The sequence below is a fragment of the Salvelinus namaycush genome, chromosome 20, assembly GCF_016432855.1.
Source record: "Salvelinus namaycush isolate Seneca chromosome 20, SaNama_1.0, whole genome shotgun sequence".
NCBI classification, from domain to species: domain Eukaryota; kingdom Metazoa; phylum Chordata; class Actinopteri; order Salmoniformes; family Salmonidae; genus Salvelinus; species Salvelinus namaycush.
The window spans coordinates 34,246,833-34,260,203 of record NC_052326.1 but is presented as its reverse complement, the minus strand read 5'-3'; the positions used below and the strand labels follow the sequence as shown (position 1 = coordinate 34,260,203).

At 45.5% G+C, this 13,371-nt stretch overlaps 1 protein-coding gene across 1 annotated transcript; it reads right to left on the bottom strand.

Moving 5' to 3' along the window:
* Positions 1-512: 512 nt before the first annotated feature.
* On the bottom strand, positions 513-13,031 carry LOC120065280 (fidgetin-like protein 2). Its single transcript, XM_039016146.1, has 2 exons — positions 12,928-13,031; positions 513-2,898 (listed from the first exon to the last, which is right to left on the bottom strand). Exon 2 carries the CDS (start codon positions 2,885-2,887, stop codon positions 1,763-1,765), a length of 1,125 nt encoding a protein of 374 aa, XP_038872074.1. The 5' UTR covers positions 2,888-2,898; positions 12,928-13,031; the 3' UTR covers positions 513-1,762.
* Positions 13,032-13,371: the final 340 nt, after the last annotated feature.

The window sequence follows — 13,371 nt, the reverse complement described above, 5'->3', positions numbered from 1 at the left end:
GAAGGAATGAGCGTTACACCGAGGCCTGTACTCTGGAGCGGGATCAATTTGGAGGTGGAGGGTCCGTCATGGTCTGGGGCGGTGTGTCAAGCATCATCGGACTGAGCTTGTTGTCATTGCAGGCAATCTCAACACTGTGCGTTACAGAGAAGACATCCTCCTCCCTCATGTGGTACCCTTCCTGCAGGCTCATCTTGACATGACCCTCCAGCATGACAATGCCACCAGCCATACTGCTCGTTCTGTGCGTGATTTCCTGCAAGACAGTAATGTCAGTGTTCTGCCATGGCCAGCGAAGAGCCTGGATCTGGCAAATCTGGTGCAGTCCATGAGGAGGAGATGCACTGCAGTATTTAATGCAGCTGGTGGCCACACCAGATACTGACTGTTACTTTTGATTTTGACACCCCCCCCCTCCCCCCCCTTTGCTCAGGGACACATTATTCCATTTCTGTTAGTCACATGTCTATGGAACTGGTTCAGTGTATGTCTCAGTTGTTGAATGTTATGTTCATACAAATATTTACACATGTTAAGTTTGCTGAAAATTAACGCAGTTGATAGTGAGAGGACTTTTCTTTTTTTGATGAGTTTATATGCTGTAGTTAAAATTCTCTCTCTCGAGTCTGTTTCTACAAGTATCTCTTTCTGCAGGTTTAAGTATTTGAATGTATTGATAGAGCTGCATGTAACACTGCATAATGAACAACAGTTAACCTAATTTCAGTTTTTGACAAAATAAGCAATGCATAGTATAGAGAATCATTGTACCATCTAAACTGTTGTGAAATATATTTTCAATAACCAAAAATATTGTATTTTCAGCTGTTTAAAGCTGTTGTACAAAACCGAAAGTAAAAGAAGCAAAAACTAAAGAACGGGAAGTATAGAAATAGCACACATAGAATAGATCTACTGCTTCTTAGGCTTGCTTTCGATGAGAATAACATATCTATAACTCACATTTCTATGTGAATTTGGTCAGGTTGCCCAAAAAGTTACATATTGCAGCTTTAACAGAAAAAGAAAGAGTGAGTGAGTGAAACAAAGTGAGAAAAAGCAGAGAAGGGAAAACATGGTGAAAATGGAGAGAAAGATGGAGAAATAACATAGAAACACTGTCAAAAGAAAACAGGGAAAAGGGAAGGGGGGAGAGGGGGACATTCGTTTCAAAGCGAGTTGTATAGAGGCACCAAGCCTCAGAAGAGCTGTCATTGTGCTCGTGGTGTCATGTTATTAAAGTACATCACATCAATTATGTTCTTCTCTACTTTTTGGTCTGAAAGGTTATGATTCTTATGGTGCTGTAGGAGGTAATAGAGTCAAACGTCCTTTCCATATCAAGTGGCCACTCCAATTAAGAGAGCAACTCTTCAAAACAACATTGCAATGTCACTGTCGTAGCAGATTGGGAAATAAATAGGATCCTGAGAGAAGCGGTCGGTAATCCATTGACTGCCTGATTTAGCCCTATCCATCTAGATCCCTCCCTCTGTCCTCACACCACCCCACCATACCCATACAGGACAAAGTGCCCCTTGACTCTTTGGAGAAAATCTAAGAATGAAAATGATATAAGATAGGAGGCGGATTCAAGTCATTTGCCATTTTCTCTCCTTTCTGGTTAGATCACATGACCTCTCATTGCAAAATCCAATTATTATTTCCCCCAGTTTTTGTCAGAGTAAGTACTCTACTTGGTTTTCAAATGCCAATAAAACCGAGGGACCCCCAGAGAGTTTTTTCCTTTCAAGTGCCTGAACTAGCGTCCTCCAGTTGGGTCCTCAGATCGTGCATGTGACACAGGCATCTTCATGGCCAGCCTCTGATGGGGGAAGCCATGTTCCCCTCCTCCCCCACTCTCCCCCCCTAGGCCTGAGGAGGGGCTGTACTCCCCCTGCCCACCATAAGGAGGCGACACCAGAGGCTTGCCGGGCTTGTAGGCCTGGACTTCTGAGCCCGCTATGTCGTAGTCGTTGCCGTGACCATTGCCGTGGCTCTTGCTGTGGCCGTTGCCGTACTTCCTGTACCGCGAGCCATCTCCTCCTCCCTCCTCCCCCTCTTCCGCCATCTCAAAGGCCTTGCGTTTCAGCGGCCCTCCTGTCTCAGAGCCGGACCCTAGGCTGTGACTGGGGTAGCCATAGCTGCCCCCCTCCATGGTGGACCGGGGGGTCAGGGGGGTAGGGGTGCTCAGCCCAGAGGGGAGGTAGGAGGCACTGGGGTGGCTGTGGCTGTAGCTGGCTGCCAGGCTGGTCTGGAGGTGGGGGTAGCAGCCTGGCGGGTAGTTGTATACAGGGTTGGTAGGGTTGTAGCTGGACACCAGGGTGGGGGTGGTTTGCAGAGAGGCTGGGGGAAGTGCTGAGCCGGGCTGGAGGCAGTATCCTGAGGAGAGGTAGGTGCTGTTGTAGGAGAGGGGGTAGTCCTGAGTGGGGGGGCCATTACAGGAGCCACCACCACTATACCCAGGGTCAGAGGTCAAGTTACTGTTCACCACCGTCACACTGCCCGTGCCAGGGAGGCCCACTGATGCTGATCCCACTTTGGCCCCTGCTGCCAGGGCCTCCAGCGCAGGGTAGCACTCCATGCCCTGCCCCAGGGCCCAGGGCTCAGTCTCACTCTTCAGGAAGGTCCCAAGCTCTGAGTAAGCCCCTGGGGCAGGCCTTTCGTAGGGCAGCTCCAGGCCTGAGTACTTTTCGGCATAGCGTTTTAACAAGGAAGAGGCGGTGAGGGCAGAGATGTCGTCGCTGGCCCAGGGGTATCCGGCTGCAGTGGTGTAACCACGTGAGTCGTGTTTGTGGGCAGAGGGAGGGGAGGTGGTGGAAGACACATCCAGGTGCTGCTCAGGCCACTGGGACAGGGGGGCCGCGTGCTCCGGAGACCAGTGCATCTTCAACAGACCTACAGACCCACAGAGAGAGGACAGGGAGAGCATGGTTATTCACCACGTATTACATTTTGTCAGGTGCCACAAAGAGAGACCTCGGAAAATTACAATTGGCTCAGAACAGGGCATCACGGTTGACCCTTAAATGTACATGGAGATTTAACATTAATAATATGCATGTAAATCTCTCATGGCTCAAAGTGGAGAGATTGACTTCATCACTACTTGTTTTTGTATGAAGTGTTTACATGCTGAATGCACCAAAATGTCTGTTTAAACTACTAGAACACAACGTGGACACCCATGCATACCCCACAAGACATGCCACCAGAGGTCTCTTCACAATCCCCAAGTCAACAACAGACTATGGGAGGCGCACAGTACTACATAGAGCCATGAGTACATGGAACTCTATTCCACATCATGTAACTGATGCAAGCAGTAGAATCAGATAAAAAATACACCTTATGGAACAGCGTGGACCGTGAAGAGACACACACACACAGGTACAGACACACCTACACATGATAAGACACACACTCTACACACGTACACATGGATTTTGTATTGTAGATATGTGGTAGTAGAGTAGTGGCCTGAGGGAACACACTTAATGTGTTGTGAAAGTGTTATGAAATGTAATGTCATATAATTTTTGTAATTGTATATAACTGCCTTAATGTTGCTGGACCCCAGGAAGCGTAGCTGCTGCCTTGGCAGGAACTAATGGGGATCCATAATAAATACAAAACCCATCAGTCCAGTTTTAGAGCAGAGATAACTGCAAATTATTCAGGTTCAGATAACCATACCACACTGGTAATACACTAACTAAATGCAAATAGATTGAGTTTATACAAGATAAAATACAACAAAGTTCCACTTTACTCAAGGTTTCATGGAGATTGACTTCTTTCTCACTTGAAAACCCAAGGAAATAAGATTTTCTAAAAAACATTACAGTCCCGCTGACCAGCAGAGCCCATTATCATGTCTTTGCTTAGCAATCCCTCTTCTCCCCAGTGCCCCACACTGCTCCTACAGTTCTACCCGCGGAGGGTACCTTGTGTTCTGAGCTCCTCCATGCCTAATCGTCATGAACAACACAGCCCCTGGCCTGGTCTCCAGGGCGATAAGCCCCTATCAGCCGCCCCGCTCCCCTCTGTCCTGCTCTCTCACTGGGATCATTGTTGTCCCTCTGTACGGGGCTCTGTGTGTGAGACCCCCACTCTACTCATTCTAACACGAACACACACACACATACAAACAACCGCATACACACTCACACACGCACATTAGTGCAGTGGTTTCCGTTGGTGCAGTGATCAACCGTTTTGATTGGCTTTGCAGGCTGCATGTCTTTGAGCAGGCATTAGGCTGACATTCCAGGCATTGCAGAGTATTATTAAACTGTCCTGACCCTTTGAGCCTGGGCCAGAGGGACTACAACAGAACTGAGAGGGGGAGGGAGGGAAAGAGGGAAAGAGGGAAAGAGGGAAAGAGGGGAAAGAGAGAGAGAAAGGTGGAGACAGAGAGGGGGGAGAGAGGGAGCAAAGAGAAACCTATGGTTGTTCACATGCTTTACCAGTCTCCCCTATACTAGTTAGTTGCGTGGAGGTGAGCGTTTATGAGCTCAGTGTTGAATTTGTTTACACTACAACTCTGTAGCGTCTGGTGCCTACATCTGACTGTCTGCTCTCTCCATACACTTAACAGTGTTTTTGTGTGCCCATACATTTGTGGGAGTACAATGTTTGAACACGGCTTTATCGATTTGTGCCAGAAGTAGTGTGTTTGTTGAGCTGTGGACAGGGACAGTCCAATGACTGGCTGGAATTCCCTGGATTACAGACACATTTACAGGGGGGATTGGGACTTGGCTGGGGAGGGGTTAGACGACTGGGATCTCAGGATTGGATGAATGGAATTATGGGACTGTGATTGTATAATTTAGGGATCAACATGTGGATCGTTTAGCGGCCCTTCTGTTGGTCCTGGTCAATTTGTGACTAAATCCCGCACTCACTGGGAGCCAAGTCCCAATCCCCTCTGGAAATGTGTCTGTGCTCCAGGGAATTCCAGCCAGTCATGGGACTGTCCCCGTCCCCAGCTCAACAACAAACACACCACTTCTGGCACAGTCGATAAAGCCGCGCTCAAACATTGCACCCCCACAAAAGTACACGCACACAAATACACACTCTTTAGCGACGGAGCTTTGTTCAGTCTTGAAGCTCCCGACCAGCTGACCTGGTTTTGAGAGTCTGTGTTGGATCAGGGTTAAATCGAGGGAAAGAATAAACACAATCCACACGGACACATCTACAGTATACTAGAGTGTACATACAAAGGCTTACACAAAGTGACTTCAAGGGAAACACACCTATACACATACACACTCTCCGAGACACAGACTGACCCACACATGCACATACACTGTACATGGGGATATACACAAACACACACAGTCTGAGTAATTCTCACTGAGATGGGAGCCCTCTCTAATCAAGATGAGACATTTTCTACTGTACCAGGCTTAATCTATGTTCTGTAAACCTAATCTACACTCAAACTGTCTGAAGACTGAATGAAGTCGGGAATCAGGATCAGACTGGTCCCGACTGGACTGGAGACCATCACAACAACACAATTATGGATTAGGAGATGCAAAGCTAGTGTGTGTGTGTGTGTGTGTGATTTTTTTTGCGCATGCATACAGTACTTGTGTGTTTGTGTGCACAAACATGTCTATGCTTACAGTAGTAGTGATTCATAAAGGAGGGTGAGGAGATTGCAGGAAGGATTAGGGAAAACAGTGAGTATATAACACAGCTATCTGTAGCAGAGGATGTATGGGGAGTAGGGTATGGAGGAGGGCCCACTTTCTAATGGCTTTTTAATCATTAGGTATGTGTGTTTTTTGTTTCTCATCTATTGCTGTCCTGTTGTTGGAAGCATATTCTTGTTGTTTATGATTTTGAAGGGCGTTGAAACTTCACTCTGGGTGATCATACAAAACATGGCAGAGACAAAATGTGTTCTCAATTTGTTCGAACTCAATTGTTCGCACAAACCTCCTATTGATATTTAAATGTGCGTAAATAGGATGCTTTACGCATGTTTGAAATGTCAATGGGAGGTTTGTTCGAAAGTTTGAAATTATGCACGCATATCTGAAATTAGGATTTGCGCTATAGTATCTCATGATGGATTGAATGATGTCAGAAGTATGAAACAGTGACTTATACTGTAGCGCAACATTGTTTCAAGACACTGGTTCCAAATAGTGCTACTTGTGTGCATTGCATGATTCTAACCGTTTACTAAACTCTGGTTCTATAATCAAATCAAACTTTATTTGTCACATGTGCCGAATACAACAAGTGTAGACTTTACTGTGCTTACTTGCAAGCCCTTAACCAACAATGCAGTTCCGACGTTTAGACCTAACCCAGACCCTAACCCAATGTTTTGAGTGTGTGGATGGATCTAACATGTTGTGCAAATGAGAGTTGACTGAGTGTGTTTGTGTGTATGTATCCGTGTGGTGTACGTGCGACACTGTCGTGGGGACCCCAAACAGAAACAGCTGTTTTGAGCAGAGGAACCTTCTCTCTCTGTGTCCAGCCTGTCCCTCAGCTCCTATTGTCTCCCCACGTCCCCTAACAAAGCCACAGGGACCCTATTGTCTGACAGCAGATCCTATAAGAACTCAAACATCTCACTAACTCAGACCACCAGCTCCATATATCCACCAGCAGTACTGACAGTTTACAAGACGTGTGTGTGTGTGTGTGTGTGTGTGTGTGTGTGTGTGTGTGTGTGTGTGTGTGTGTGTGTGTGTGTGTGTGTGTGTGTGTGTGTGTGTGTAATGAGTAGTCCCAAAAGGATAGTGGCTCCTGAAATCTGAGACCTGGAGGAAGTGAGATAGAGTTACAGCCCCCCTGTTCACACACTCTCCCTGTCACTCACTCACACACACACACCAGCCTCCTCCTGCTCCCCGGGGGTCAAGGCTAACTCTACACCCCAGCTTTTGTTTTCCTGCCTCAAGGACTAAGGCCCTCACATGGATCCAACACACCTCATGGGACCAGGGGGCCAGTAAAACAGGCATATTGTGCATGTGTGTGTGCCTGAGCAACGAACAGGGAACAGAGGGCTTGTAAACAAGAGCTTGATCAATCCAATCAGAGGATGGCTAGTATGTGCCCCCCCCCCCCTAGTCCAGCTTTCAACACCATCCACTCTGTCCGAAGATCTGACCCCCCCCTCCCCCCTCCACTCCACTCCACTGCAGCCAGCCTGTGAGAGAGCAGCTTAGTCTCGCTGGACTGGTCCTAATTACATAGCCGGGTAGAGCGATGATTTAGCTTCTGCTCTCTCTCTCTCTCTCTCGGTCTCTCTCTCTCCCTATACCTACCGTCAATCACCAACGATGACCAGTGTGCAAATTACCATTCCACAGCCAGCAGAGACATAATATGTGCTGTTCAGGTTTGTGTTCTCTAGAACTCACAACACCACAAATCACTAAGACTGGAGAGACCAAACCCACTGATGATGTTCCTCATTTTCAGATGTTCAACCTTTTCAACAATCAACACACACTCTTATTCAGAATAAGATAATGCTTCTAATCTAAATGAAAGAATCTGATCATTCAACCTATGGGCCAGAGTTATGTACATGCACATGATTGATGCGAGCAGAAGAGCTGCTGGTGTGAATTCTTTCCCCCTCTTGGTAGCGGTCCACTCCATGGTCAGTATTAGCAATTAAGGGTTAATCAGATGAATAGTGGAGAGAGAAAGGCAGGGAGGCGGGGGGAGGGGCACATGAACAGCTCAAATAAGCGAAGAGAAATGACAGTCCATCATTACTTTAAGACATGAAGGTCAGTCAATGTGGAAAATGCCAAGAACTTTGAAAGTTTCTTCAAGTGCAGTTGCAAAAACCATCAAGCGCTATGATGAAACTGGCTCTCATGAGGATCGCCACAGGAAAGGAAGACCCAGAGTTACCTCTAATGCAGAGGATAAGTTCATTAGAGTTACCAGCCTCAGAAATGGCAGCCCAAATAAATGCTTCAGAGTTCAAGTAACAGACACATCTCAACATCAACTGTTCAAAGTTGACTGCGTGAATCAGGACTTTATTATTATTATTTGAACCTTTATTTAACTAGGCAAGTCAGTTAAGAACAAATTCTTATTTACAATGACGGCCTACCCCTGCCAAACCCGGGCGACGCTGGGCCAATTGTGCGCCGCCCTATGGGACTCCCAATCATGGCCGGATGTGATACAGCCTGGATTCAAACCAGAGAATGTAGTGACGCCTCTTGCACTGAGATGCAGTGCCTTAGACTGCTGTGCCACTCGGGAGCCCTAGTGGTCAAGTTCATGGTTGAATTGTTGCAAAGAAACCACTACTAAAGGACACCAATAAGAAAAGGAGACTTGCTTGGGCCAAGAAACACGAGCAATGGACATTAGACCAGTAGAAATCTGTCCTTTGGTATGATGAGTCCAAATTTGAGATTTTTGGTTCCAACCGCCGTGTCTTTGTGAGATGCAGAGTAGGTGAACGGATGATCTCCGCATGTGTGGTTCCCACAAATAGAGCAGGAGGTGTGATGGTGTGGGGGTGCTTTGCTGGTGACACTGTCTGTGGTTTATTTAGAATGCAAGGCACACTTTACCAGCATGGCTACCACAGCATTCTGCAGGGATACACCGTCCCATCTGGTTTGCGCTTAGTGGGACTATAATTTGTTTTTCAACAGGACAATGACCCAAAACACACCTCCAGGCTGTGTAAGGGCTATTTGACCAAGAAGGAGAGTGATGGAGTGTTGCATCAGATGACCTGGCCTACACAATCACCCAACCTTAACCCAATTGAGATGGTTTGGGATGAGTTTAACCGCAGAGTGAAGGAACTGCAGACAACAAGTGCTCAGCATATTGGGGAACTCCTTCAAGGCTGTGGGAAAATCATTCCTCACGAAGCTGGTTGAGAGAATGGCAAGAGTGTGCAAAGCTGTCATCAAGGCCAAGGGTGACTACTTTGAAGAATATAAAATATAAAATATATTTTGATTTGTTTAACACTTTGTTTTGGTTACTACATGATTCCATAGGTGTTATTTCATTTTGATGTCTTCACTATTATTCTACAATGTAGAAAATAATTTAAAGAAAGAAAAACCCTTGAATGAATAGGTGTGTCCAAACATTTTACTGGTACTGTACACTGTAGCTGAGATAGTTGACCTGTGTTAATGTGTTGTGTTTGACTGAGATACACAGATAGGTCTGTGCCAGTCGTAAAGATCAGGATGTAAAGTTTGAGTGGTCCGTGCAGGCCGGCCGAGCGGCCAGAGTGAGAGAGAATCCCGGTCATCCTGCAGATAACTCGGGTTGTTGGAATGTCTGGAATTCAACCTGAGATATATTTACACAGCACATATCCTCACCATATGCAAGAGAGAGAGACCGAGAGAGATGAGAGGACAGCAAAAAAAATAAAGTGTTTGTTTAGGGCCCTGATTAATCACGCTCTATCAGCTGGTCACTCATTATTGGGTGATTTGTATTCGTTAGTACTAATTCAAGCCATTGGTTGGATCAATACGGAACGCATCAGAGGACCAATGGGACATTAATATACAGGGACGCCCGTAAGGACTCTGTGGACCGCCCACCCTCCAACAACCACTCCCCACTGGGCACAGATGTCAATTGAATGTCTATTCCAGATTGGTTCGACGTCATTTCAATGAAATGACGTAGAAACAACATTGATTTAACCAGTGGACCATTATGGCCACAAAGATCCATACAATACACACGAACTACCTTAGATTCATACTAAAAACACCACAGACACTGAAACTATATGCTATGTACTGTATAAGCATTGGATGCATGGCCCACAAGCACTAGATACTTTACTGGCCAATCAAGCCTGTCAGAGAAGAAGCTAATGTTGTGTCACTTATTTTCTTCCCCTCTCCCATTTCCCCCTCTATCCTGGGTTTTTTAGCAGGGCATGTCCTCCATAGGGCCACAGTGATGTCAATCTACATACCATCAGATCCTCTTAAAATAAAACATGCATGCAATAGATCATTTGAAGTTGGCTCGCACAGCTACTGCCTGAAAAGCTAAAAGTTACCCTGTCATACTGGAGCAGCAAACTTTTTAGTGTGAAAGCTGTTTTACTTTGAACATTGGTTTTGGTTAAACAGGGCTCTTGTTCTATTTTCCATTCTATCTTTCTACCTCTTTCCCGCTACACCTCTTCTGTGCCCCCCTCTCCCTCAGTGTGTCCATCCATGCCTGTGTAGTTTAGGCCACCCCTCCCCCACACTCTGTCTCTTTCAGCTCACCCACACATGTGGCCGGAGCTGCCTGGCCTCTGCTCATTGTGTCCACTCATATATCAGCCTGCAGCTGACCAGTCCCTCCTCCTGACCATCTGCCTCTCTCTCTCTCGCTCTCTCTCTCTGCAATATAAGCCTTTACCACCTAATGAGGACCTTAAATGAGCTGGACTCAAATTTGCTTAACGAGCTGTCATGAACACTATGTTGGCCTGATGTGCACGTTTGTGTGTGTCTGACAGAGAGCGAGAAAGTGTGTGTGCGAGCATGCGTTCCTGTGTGTGAATCCCTACACACCAGTTTAATTAACGCTCATTGACACCCCGTCACTAACGACCTGATTCTCATTCACAGAACCACTTCACCCTGGGCTGTTTACCTACGGGCCACACAAGCTATTCACTATCACATTTATATCACACACTCCTAATTATGACAACTGTGTGTGTGTGTGAGTCTTTAAAAAACAGGAATGTTACAGATGTACGCTAGGCAAACTCATTTCATACACAAGTCATGTGTGTTCACATAACTCACTCTTTCTTTTCAAAGAACCACAAAATCCAATTTGGGAAAATATGCCTATAGTATCTTTCTCTTAGCTTAGCAGGAGTCCTTATTTCAATCATGTTAGCGTGGTAATCCTGTTAAACCTTCTTCTAATCAATAACCTCAGTCAATATGAGCATATTCATTAGCTTGGCTTAGAGACCCCTCATGCAAAGCACACACGCATATTGAAGCGTAACAATCTACACAGCTTTCACCAACAATACACACCCATTTATGGGAATGCATCTCACACAAAAATACCAGACTTTTTGTGTCCTATTAAGTATGTAAAATGAATAACATCCAAAACATACAACATAATAATGTCCACAGAGGCAATCCATGAATTGGTCTAGTTTTACACCAGGAGATAGGAAAGGGTACGGTGGCAAAGTCCAGGGGGGCAGGGCTAATTTGACCATCTGTGAATGGACACAGGGCATAAAATACATAACGAGGTGGGACTGCTCACTGTGACATTGTCAGTCCCAGCCTGACTGTACCAGCACACCTCACTCACATGGAGGAGACGATAAATAGGATATTCTCTACCCCAATACATTGGACAGGAAGATCATTGTTGTTTTAATAGTGGCCTTTCATTGAGAGAACAGAGAGGGAAGGAGAGCAACCAAGCTCTTTCTGTAGGGGGTGACAGGACTGAGCATCTTGCAGCCCTGCTCCCTGGTAAAGAGGAGAGTACTGAGTCCACTCAGAGTTGGTGGGAGGGGGACACACGTTACACATTCTGCTGCTGGCTGGTCCTGCGCTGCTGCTGGCTCTCTGAGTGGGTCTGTCAGTGTTTGTTATGATACACCACTCCATGGCTAGCCTCAGCAACCTCCACTACTCCTACACACTGATGACTGCCAAGGAGAGAGAGCAGGGAGTTAGACAGCGCTGGAAAAATACAACACACACCTATGTATGTAATCACATCAAAAAGCTGTATTCACTCACTGGTTGTATATTCACATTGAAGTGACCCAAATGCAAACACTTATTCTCATCTTTGAGCACATTAATGCTCCCTCACTCACTAACTCACTAGCTCACTTGCATGTCAAATTCATTAAAAAAATTGTCAGTAATACTACTTACTACTAATACATAATTACTATGACGGAAAGGATTAATGTAATTGAGAGAAATCTAAAACAAAAACACTGGAAAAACATGAGTATTTTTGTACACATTAGGTATATTATTGGAGCTAACAGGAATGGACGTACTCTTCATGAAAGACACGTGCACAATTTAAACCAAACAAAATATAGTGCTGTGTGTGTGTGTGTGTGTGTGTGTGTGTGTGTGTGTGTGTGTGTGTGTGTGTGTGTGTGTGTGTGTGTGTGTGTGTGTGTGTGTGTGTGTGTGTGTGTGTGTGTGTGTGTGTGTGTGTTACCGCAGTGCCAAATGCTCGGAAAGGAAGGGAAAAGCTTCTGCCCTCTGATTGCAAAACAGCAACACCACCATCAGAAGAAAAAAGACTAAAGAGTTTCCAATTCTCTGCACCCACCAACGCCTCCTCACACATTAGCACAGTTACACACACGCACCAAAAACAGCAATCAGAACTTTGTACTTTGTCAAGTGTTGAAGAATGCAGATGTGTTATTCCCATACAAAGCAAAAATACAGGAAGCAGGATAAAAATATAAAGATAACTGAGGAATCTGGGAATATATGAGATGATCAACATTTACATAATAGACACATCCCACTGGGCACTGACATCAATTCAACGTTTATTCCATGTTGGTTGGAAACAACGTTGATTCAACCAGTATGTACACAGTGAGATGGTAGAGAGAAAAAAAACATGTTAATAAAGATTGAGAATCATTTTGAATATTTGTATGAGAGGAGAAAGCTATCTTAATTCAACAGCAGGTTTAGAGGGGAAGAAATATAGTGACAACACAAAACCGGTTACGGGAGTGAGAGAAGAGAAAAGCAGAAAAGAGGAGGAATGTGGAGAGCACAGTGTGATAAGACAAACAAGAGGGATAAAGAATCTGTTGGTATGGGAGAGAAATAAAGCAGGAAGAAGAAAGAAACAGAAGGAAAGGAGGAAATGCTCTAAAACAAAATCCAAGCCTACCTGCTCATGCTTGTATTTCCTTGATATGATGGGTTCTATCTGGAAGCCAATAGAATGACCCACACAGTAAGGCAGTGTTTTTCCACTTCTGGGACTCTATCCTTCTCTGCTCTCCCACTCTACCCCTCCTTCTCGCTCCCCTAGTGACAACAGAGCAGCACATACATCCCCTCCCCCATCCACTCCTCCCCTCCCCCTCTCCATCCCTCTCTTTTGTTAAAAACTATTTAAGCAGGAAGGGAGAGAGGCAAAAAGTGACCAATCATGACGTGTCAGAGAGGAGCCTGTATTCCCCTGCGGATTGTGCGTGTGCGTGTGTGTGTGTGTGTGTGTGTGAAGAGAGAGACCCCAATTAGACCCAACCAAATCATGAGAAAACAAATATATAATTACTTGACACATTGGAAATAATTAACAAAGAATGCTATTTGGCCCTAAACAGAG